General features: G+C 45.3%; 1 protein-coding gene across 1 annotated transcript in view; it reads right to left on the bottom strand.

The window, feature by feature from the left end:
* Positions 1 to 6567: 6567 nt before the first annotated feature.
* LOC8050743 (multidrug resistance-associated protein 1) overlaps positions 6568 to 10093 on the bottom strand; it is a 57790-nt gene continuing 54264 nt past the window's right edge. Inside the window, exons 29-31 of the mRNA XM_029984309.4 lie at positions 8222 to 8388; positions 7621 to 7815; positions 6568 to 6941 (exon numbers count right to left, since the gene is read on the bottom strand). Of these exons, the coding sequence (XP_029840169.2) occupies positions 6830 to 6941; positions 7621 to 7815; positions 8222 to 8388 (474 nt within the window). The 3' untranslated portion in view covers positions 6568 to 6829. The remainder of the gene's footprint in view (positions 6942 to 7620; positions 7816 to 8221; positions 8389 to 10093) is intronic.

Below are 10093 nucleotides of genomic sequence, written 5' to 3'. Positions count from 1 at the left end.
GCGCCCCACTAAGCAGCTGATACTCGTATTTCAATTCAGGTTTTAGTAGCAATCGAGAAGTCATTTTGACGAGCGGGTTATGTATTATATTACGTACTATGGTTCGACTAAAGCGATATTAGTATATCCTTCGGGTTGAAATATGAGCTTAGTTGACTAGCTATTAGGTGAGCTGCTGAATAAAAGTATATTTGACAGACGAAGACATACTACTTAAATTTAGCCAAATGGTTCTATAGCCGGCAGCACGGAGACAAACTGAAGAGAGTCTTCATTGAAGATCCACGCAGAACTTCTCTGCATTGAACTTTGCTTCGAATCCTGAACGGAGAAAATTAGTATTTTTTTGTGGCCGGTCAACCTGATCAATGTAGACGTATATTACTGCTGGCTTCGACGTCCTGGTAATATAAATATTGGAAGCGCGATAGGTCAAAATGCCGTGGCAGCATCTAACGTTGCGAGACTTGTCTCCCACCTTTTGAAAACAGATAATTTCCCTCATTCATCATTTGCAGCGAGCAAGTTTTCCTGAATCAAGTAATTGCGAAATCAGCCCAACTCCTTCAGTGTGGTCCAGAGGCTTTTTCGGCGAAAAGCAGCCAAGATGAATAGCCAACGCACCGACCGGCGTGGGTGGCTCAAACTTGAAGCTAACCGAACACAACCAAACTCAAGAAAAGCAGCTATCGAACCTTTCCATTCACTTGACTGCAACATTGATGTTCCCTCCAGTATCAGTTACCAAGCAGTCGTCACTTTGATTGTGACTTGAGACAGACAAGAAATCAAAAAGTTTTTCCGTGATTCCTCCCCATCCAAGAAATCGAAAGCACGCGACCGTGTGCTGTGGAGTAAACGGGCTTTCGAACGCGTAATAGAAGAAAACAATTTACTGAGGCTTCACCACACTAATGATCACTCAGGCAAACTTAAGACATATTCGGACCTTCGTCAAATTACATTGTTCGCCACCGCGCCGACAACACGTCTCCGCGAAAGCCACCAGAGACGCGGAGGGGCGCGGAGCGACCTGGACCGGCTGGTTCCCGGTTTTCCCGCTTGGCGGCGTCCGTTTTGCTGGAGTCGCGAATACAAGCAGCTTACTTGCAACCCTTTTCGTTAAAAACGGAGCATTTGAAGCATGCTTTTTTGGCGCGCGCCCCGAGGTTGCCCTGACCGCGGGGCGCGCGCCAAAAAAGCGTGCTTCAAAGGCTCCGGTAGTGCGGTTCTCAGAGTGCGGCAGCGGTTTGCTAAAGGTCCCCACTGAATACGCCTCCACTGTTCATAAACTAGGTGCTTTACAAGCAGCCGTGTCAGTGAGTGCGCTTCTCCACGGTGCAGCGGTGCACTGTGAAAAAGTAGGCAGCTGGACATATATACAGAGTGTCACAAAAGAAAATTTACACGGTCTTTTTTACCGCAAAAATAAACTAGGCATCGCCAAACGCTCACTCTCCGCCCAAAGGTAGAGCTAGAGGTCACAACCAGATGCCAAAGTTTCAGCCCGATCCGATAACTTAAAGGGGTTATGACGCGCCAAAAATAAAATATTACATAACTATACTGCTAGGACCCATTGTATGTTCCTATAATCCTGCTAAAATTGTTTTGAAAAAGGCGCGATAATTTCGTGGATAAATCGATTTATGTGCGGGCCCCTCGGAGGGGCAGATCCGGGCGGACCTGGAGGCTGATGACGTAGCCAGCCTCCAGCGCGGTGTCTCCTTGCACGCACTCACAGTCTTGGCTCTCTTGGCGTATCGAGCCTCAGCTTCCTCGTTTACCTTCCACGTTTCCAGCATCCGGTCTCTGACGATTACGTCTACAACATCGATCGCCTTGTCGAAGTGTTCGACATTGATCGCAGCAGCGATGAGAGTGATTGCTATCAAGGGACGTTGGAAGCTGTTCATTTTGACTGCGACCCGCTGGCGACGAGCTCCAGCGACGAAGAGTTCGACGTGGTCACCGTCGTCCGGTAATGTCTCCTCAGGCGCATGCAGGCTGGAAGGTCAACTGGCCGGGGGGAGAGAGCGAGAATAGCTTTCAGTTTACCGAGCTGTTCGAGCGGTTTTGTTCGTACCGCGTCGAGAAGAGCTTGGGCGATCATGGGGGCGCCTAGAATGAGAGTGTTCATGGTCACGTGGTTTATGGACACCATGGTGTGACTAACTTGAGCAGTGTTGCCTGGTCGCCAGATGAAAATTATAAAAATTCGTAAATTGAATATTGCAATTATCAGAGCTCTAAAAATTGCGTAACTTGGTGTATATACTAAGTAGCCTATGAGCATTCCATTTCAAATGAGAAAATGGCGGCCGACGGAGTTTTCGAACACATGGGGCTCTATGGCACCAGAAACCGAAAACGGGCAAAAATGGGCTCCATTTTCGCATTGAAAATTTCAGAAAATTACTTATAACTTTTGATTAAGTTATCGGATCGGGCTGAAACTTTGGCATCTGGTTGTGACCTCTACCTCTACCTCTGGGCGGAGAATGAGCGTTCGGCGATGCCTAGTTCATTTTTGCGGTTAAAAAGTCCGTGTAAATTTTCTTTTGTGACACCTTGTACTTGTCTTTTGTTGACACCTCGCTGGCATTTTCTTCATATATTTGTTTGAAGCGTCCATGGTGGCTTGGCAACAGTTGATGAGTCTTCACCTTGCATCTGTTTGGACCGCTGGATCTATTAGCGGTACACATCATAATAAGACATATAAGTAATTTAATGAGAACCAATCTGGGTTCTGACACTCAAGTATTTCTTAATGGAATCTTCATGCCTTGATGCAAGCGCCTCTAGCCTACATTGCACCACTGGGTTAGAAATATCTGCTAGCATGGATTTGGCCAGATACATCTTGAAAGGATAGTTACTCATTAGATGTGCTGCTACCATATCACGGTTGAAGCACTGTGCTGTCTGCGTGCGCTAAAAATGAACGTGTAAATTCAGTTTGCAAATAATTTTTAGCCTCAGTCCAGTTCTCATCTGTGTGGTTTAAAGGGATACTACAACGAAATTTCGGCGCTCATTTTTTTGGTTTATATAAGTTCAAAGGAGCAGTATCACATCTAACATACCAATATCTTGTTAAAAAAGTTATGAAAAGTATTTTAAAACTAATTAAACGATTAGCAAAGAGCACCTGGTGGATGTCGCTAACGCCTCGCTTGTAATGCCCGTCTAGGAACCTTGACAGCTAGTGACGGAGGTTGTCTCGCCTCCGGCCACGACGAGAGAAGAGGGGCAGGAGGAACTCCCCTTTTCCCGAGAATGCCTTTTGTGTGTCACAGAAGTCGATATTGTCCCCCTACAAGATTACAGAAGGTTAATCCGACACTCAAAATTCGTACAAAAGCAGCCGCTTCGGTGGCTGGAACAACTAGGCCATCCTCTCGACGTCAGCATTGCCGTAGCTTTGCTCGTCCTGAGACGACCTGCGTCACGATTGCGTTGGATGTCACGTGGTCTCCGCTGGGCCTTCTCCGAGCGCTTGCCAGAGCGGGCCGTTTATAACGAAAAATACAGCCACCAGGCTCAAAATACAAACGTGCGATTGTCATTTACGGATATTGTGGATCATATTCAACCCATTTTTGAACACGACGGGAATATTTCAAAATTCGTTGAAGTGTCCCTTTAAAGACTTTCCTTTCTATAATTATTTTTAGAAGAAATTATTTCAAAACTCTATACAGGACTTGAACAGCAGAGGTCACTCTCGGTGTTTTTAACCCAGTTTTAACCTACAAAATAAACTAATAAGTTTAACGGGTTCCCAAGTTCGATCAATGACATTTCTTTCGGTGTTAGTGAGCAGAGCTGTAGTGACAACTCTCACAAAACTTTCATGTCACCTCCCATCAAAACACACAACGAATCTCTATCAACATGCAAATGACTGAAAGCGAAGCAGTATGAACAGCTTTATCCTGCAGTAGTGCAAAGTTCATGAACAGCAGCTGATGCTGAAAACGTTAGCCAAGTCATGAAGGCTTCTATTTTACCAACCTCTTGGTATTTGAACGATGTGGCCATGTGTCCTTTGTTGTCTTATTGGCTTTTGCAGGTTTTTCAAATCACAGAGGTGGTTCAAAAGTTCTCCTACCTGTCCATTTTGAGTGCCCTCCCACCCCTAATATCATTGGATTCAATCAAGTCTTCTATGACAAAATCCAGGATCAACCAAATATTCAAGTAAGGAACTCTGTCAAAGAGAAACACCCATTCTTTTTCTACAAGGATGGAAGCCAAACTTACCTGTCATAGTTTCCCAGTATCTAGAACGGGGTTTTTAGTTTTATAAACAATAGTCTTTATGCCAAAAGATTGTTCAGGTGGCAACTTGAAACTTTTTTTTCTTTTTCTTTATTAAAAATTTTTTGCAAGTGCTCACCTAAACTCTAAAGATGCCCGTGTGTAAAAATCGGAGGTTGGAATCTTGCTGAGTCACATTTATTAATTTTTTTTTTGCTTTGGCGCAGGAGGAAAGTTTCACGGCACAGCACTCGTCCATCGCAACAAAAGCAATGTTCAGTTGAACTCTGCTTGTTCCAAAGGTTGTGAAATTGCCAGGATATGTCCGAAAGCTATGGCTGACTCACCGACTTTTGCAGACGACCAAGCCGACAGATACATAGGTACAACACGATTGAAGCAAGACGTGAAACATAGCATGAAACCACTGGTACCATATCCTTTCGATTTTATTACTCGCCCACGTCGTCAAACACAACAGCACTTGTGTGCGTCTGCCCAAACAGAACAGGTCGAACAAACGGGATATGTCCCCAGGAGTGTCGCGTGATTGTAACAAGTCGGACACATTACTAGTTTTCTTACCTTATCGCCTGGATTCTAGAATCTAAAATAGCCTTTCGACGTTTGTACCAGCAACCCCTGCAACTGTATTCATGTGAATGTCATTCATGAGTTCACCACGGTAGGACAACGTTGTCACGATCAGGATAGCTTCACTTGTCTTCCAAAACATGCCACCCGCTTTTTTCCGGGCACGATCGAGCAAGGGCGACACAATCCTTCACACCTTCCTTAAACTACATCCAACAGGCGTAGCACAGTTTTGCTTTGGCCGGCTCAGTCACGGCGATGACGCGCAGTTGACGAAGCGATGTTGTGCTCGCAGACGCTCTCAGTTAACAAAAGACACAAAATAATTACATGTCTTGGTTGAGTAGTAGGCATCTAAAAACTTCGTTGAATGTCGCACGTGCACAAGTTACCATTAGGCCGTTAGGTAGGGCCACGTAACTTTTGCCACAAAGGCCAAATAAAACTTGCCAAAGTCAAGGTTGGGAGCGTTCACAGAAGACTGAATTAGCAACGTAATTTACTAGTTGTGGTGTCATCTCTTGATAGGCGCTGCGAGCAGACAACGGAGTCCGTCATCCGCTCGCTGTGGCTATCAGATGGCACCATGAGTAAATCAGCGTAGCTAACTCGGTCTCTGCGAGTGCACCCAACCTTAACTTTGGCAAGTGTTTTGCTCAAAGTTTTTACAAAAGAACTGTCCCTTGAAATTTCAGAAGAAAACTGACCTGCTTAGTGCACATTCGGTAAAAGTTTGAGCTTCCTATGCATAGGCGCCGATTTTTGTTGCCCGTTCTGCAACGGAAGATACGCTTCGGACATTCTACTCTTATCTACCGAGGTCCGTCAGGACAAAAAGTTGTACATCACAAACAAATTCATTCATTTGCACCACACAGTTCTCCAACTTACTGCCGCCGTCCTCTCTCCGTAAGACGTGGAAGTTTCTTTATAAATCAATGTACCATAGTATATAAATTGTTTATTCAGGAGGTAAAGCCCCCTTCTTGTGAATCAAAAGATGTTTATTTCACATGACACTGAGCCATTTTATTTGCTACCCACCATCTATGGTGTCTGCTCACATTCAACAACTCTGGACCCAAAGAATACTGCACCGTCACCATCTATTATGAACGGGGCTTTATGCAATGCACAAGTTCGTCTGCTTTTTTTGCAGGGGTTGTGATGACGTTAGAACACCGAGCTCTGATTGAAGAATAGTTAGTAGACCTCAAGGTAGCTTGGTTTGAGGTCTATGCAGACGAACCTGCGCACCGCATAAACGCTTGTGACTTAAAGATAACTGGATACCATGCTAGGGACACCAGATAACTTTAGGCCATCAGGAAAGATGCACATAATCATTCCAACTGACACGAGAAAAGCAGCTCATTCTTTGTCGCTTACAGATGGGCCGATTTGTTATATAATGACGCCCCGTGATTTAGAACCCGTCGCGTGCATCGTTTGCGACTGCCGGGCATAACTGTGACGAGGCCAAAGCTATTCGCTGTCCATCATGTGCCTATAAAGCAGGATGTGAAATTAGGTCTACTTCAACATCTCTCCCCAAACAGTCATGAAGCATGCTTAAGGCAACCTTAATGTCTAGTTAAACAAAAAAAAATCATGTTGGTAGTTTGGGCTAAGCAGTTGTTTGCAGTGCTGGTATTTTAAAACAAAACCTGCAACTAGACGACCAGATACTCACACGTACACAAAGGACACGTGGTACAATGGCAGGTTTATTTTGAACCTCGCTCTCGTAAAAGCTAAATGAATGCAGTCTGTAAACGTAAACCAAAAGAAAGAGAGAACTAGAACCATGCAAACATAAATTAAAGATAAGACTGCATGTCAACTAATATCGACACGACGAAATGCCAGCATTTCCGGTGCCAAAAACGGCTCCATCTCAGCAGATACTAATCTCATCCCGGGTGAGCTAATGAAGCATCCGACACAAATACGAGTGAAAAATGAATTACTACGCGAGCCCCGCATCTTTCGCCATTGCTCGGAACAGGCCGTCTTCCCTCTGAAGCAACTCCTTGGGCGAACCCTCCTCGGCGATTTCGCCTCCTGACAACACGAGAATCCTGAAAAGTTGAACATGAACAGAGTTACTACCTGCAAAACGAATGACACAGTCCCTGAATATAACCAGTTCCAGTCACTTGAAAGCAATGCCTAATGGTGAGGAGATAAAACTAGAGAGGGTGGTCTGTCTGACTCGTTATCCACAGAGCCTGGTGTTCATTTAACACAAGTTCTGCAAACTTGATTCGTTTCGACGTCTGCATCGATCGAGTGCCAGGCACAAATTGAACACAAGTGATGCATCAGCATCCCGCTGGTACTCGTCTACGATTGGTGCTTCACAGATTAATTGTAAGTCCCAGCCGACTGCCGAAGAAATGGCAAAGAAATATGCCATGGCGGTTCCCATGAGAGTTTTTTTTCATTGCAGCGAAACAGAAGTGTAGACCGTCTTGTACTGCCTTTGCATCAGGGAACGTGACTGAAGGGCCAGTACAGGACGGTCTAATCCGTTCCTAAGCTGACAGTGCAGCGGAATCGACATGCTCACTGAATCAGTCATACGTCTATCCCTCCCCACACGACCACGCTCTAGCCCGTACCCAAGTGCAGAGAGCAGGGTGAAGTGACGGAATGACAGAGGTCGACTGGTCCCGCCGGTGTGAGCCATCCACCGCACTATTTGCTTAGGGGTAAACGGAGTCGGCGACGCATTTCAGGCACCACAGCTCGACTCACCTATCGCAGTCCATGATGGTGTGGAGCCGATGGGCAATGGTGATGATTGTCGTGTCGCGGAATTCGGTGCGGATGGTCTCCTTGACCAGGTGGTCCGTGTCCAAGTCCACCGACGATGTCGCTTCGTCCAGAACAAGAACCCTGCTTTGCCTCAGCAGAGCTCGCGTCAGGCACACTAGCTGCCTCTGACCAGCACTGCAAAGGAAATGATCAAAACCATACTGGCTCACGTGGGCAACTTATGTTTTGAATCCATGTGTGAAATCAATTTCCTGTACACCCGGTCAATCCATAAAATGGGACCGATAAATTGGATGATGGATCGAATAGTCGATTGATTCCTTCATTTTCCCGACATAGCATTGAATGAGGTTTGCAAAGAAGCATGTGTAATGCGAGACCATTTTATTACTTTAAGCCTCTTTATTTGTTTGCAAAGTAATATTGATTAACTCGTTGATTATTTTGCTGGTCAATCAATTAATTTGCCAATTAAATCGTGATTTTGACAATAAATCAATCAATGTCCCCATCTATCGCAACAATGAGTGGAACTTTTTTGAGGTGAAGGAACTGAGAAACACGCAGACTGAGAAATCACCTTAGGTTGTCTCCTCCTTCGACGATTTCGTGATTTAGCCCCAATTCTTGGCGCCCAACGAAGTCCTTCAGGTGAGCCTGCTCCAAAGCCCTCCAGACAGACTCGTCCGAGTGCTCGTCAAAAGGGTCCAGGTTCCAGCGTAGCGTTCCAGCGAACAGCACCGGGTCCTACGTTCGCACGGCCACACGGGCAATGAGAAGACGACACATGCTCGACTACCATATTTTCCCAACTATAGCTTGTGGAGTATACATGTCCAAAGTTTAAATTCTATGCAGCGCAGACAATCTACAGGTGCGAACTATAAACAAGGATTTCTTTTTTTCAAGATTGTTTAGTATGACGAGATGCGACAGATTTTGTGAATGACGGAGCATGTTATGATGATTTATGTATGCTACATGCTTCTTTGCGAGTTAATAAAGATAGGCATTTGTTGAGGTGTGCCATGCACGAGAATACTTTATGTGTGGACAAGGCACTGGGCACAGACTATGCATCGGGTGAAGACTATAGTCCGGAAAATATGGTACGGATAGGGCAAGCTGAGTATATGTCAATAGTTGATGAAGAGGCAAAAAACTGCCGTATTCAAAAAAAGGTCAACCTGTTCACGAAAAAGTTCCTCTTCCTGCAACGCTCAAAAAGAGCTAATCATTTCGATTTACGCAAGACGCCCAGCGAATGACAGGGCACCTATAACATCAGAACACAGAAATGAGTTGCATGTGGATCGCATTCTTCTTTTCGTTCCAAACGTTAACTCTGCTTCTGCCACATCATGACTCCTTTCGTAAGTTTTAATGATTGGTCCCCTTGGGTTCTGCACGAAAGAAGACATAAAGACCTTCATAAAAAGGTCAGCCTACCCTAGATTAAATATGGTACTAACAATTTCTAGGCAGCTTTCTGACACCTTGCTGTCCTTGAAATATAACTATAACAACCAGTTTATCTCTCACTGACAGCAAACACAGAGTGTGGCCTTCTATGTTCACGCTTCCGGCATCTCGATTCGTTTTCGGCGATCTTATGGGCTGACGCTGTACTCTCATAGGCTGTGAGGCGATGAGATGCCCGGGACTCGCCCTGCGTTTCTGTCAGCGACTACAGTTGATGACAGACTAAGAAAAAGGCTGCCGCAGCTCGACCGGCCTTCGGCCACATTACAGCAGCAGACAGCTTGCTTTACTAGGGGGAAAAAAAAAATGACAAAAACAAGGCCGTTCACACTTGTGCTTGACTCCGACCGACTGAGACAAGACCAGCTTTTAAGCCTTTCAGGACGGCTTACAACTGGCTGCATTGCTGCGCATCCGGTCGTAAGCCATTGCAAGACGCTTAAAAACTGCTCTTGTCTCGGTCGTAGTCATGTGCAAGTGTGCGAGCAAGCCTTTACGTAAAAATGAAGAGCTACAACAGTGATACAAAGATGGAAATCTTTTCTCAGGGCTGCTCACTACACCGAAGTCAAGTAGGCAAACCGCAAGACACTATTTTTTTTCTTTAGATATTGCAAAGCACATGCTCCAGCTACGAGACCCCTTCCGAAATTCATTTTGGCCACTGTGGTCGCTAATGGCAGCCTTCTGATTACTGGTGAAGAAAACATTGAAGACACTCCTAGGTGGATGATGCGAGGCCTATACATTCGAGACATTAGTATGATGCGATGCGGGAATTGAATATATAAGAGCTTCGCGAGCATCAATTTCTAAATCGGGTCCTTTCGACCTGTTGGCGGCCCGTAACCAGCTCTGAAAGCCCCTTGATGTATAAAATTTGATCGAGGTGTCTATGTGGCTTGGTGTTTTGTTCTGACCAGTTGTATCTTTGTCATCGCCAAAATTGAGAGATAGAGAAAGAACCGCC

The sequence above is a fragment of the Ixodes scapularis genome, unplaced genomic scaffold (assembly GCF_016920785.2).
Source record: "Ixodes scapularis isolate PalLabHiFi unplaced genomic scaffold, ASM1692078v2 PGA_scaffold13__105_contigs__length_92229423, whole genome shotgun sequence".
In the NCBI taxonomy this organism is placed as follows: domain Eukaryota; kingdom Metazoa; phylum Arthropoda; class Arachnida; order Ixodida; family Ixodidae; genus Ixodes; species Ixodes scapularis.
The sequence above is the reverse complement of the archived record's forward strand: the minus strand, read 5'-3'. Positions and strand labels throughout refer to the sequence as shown.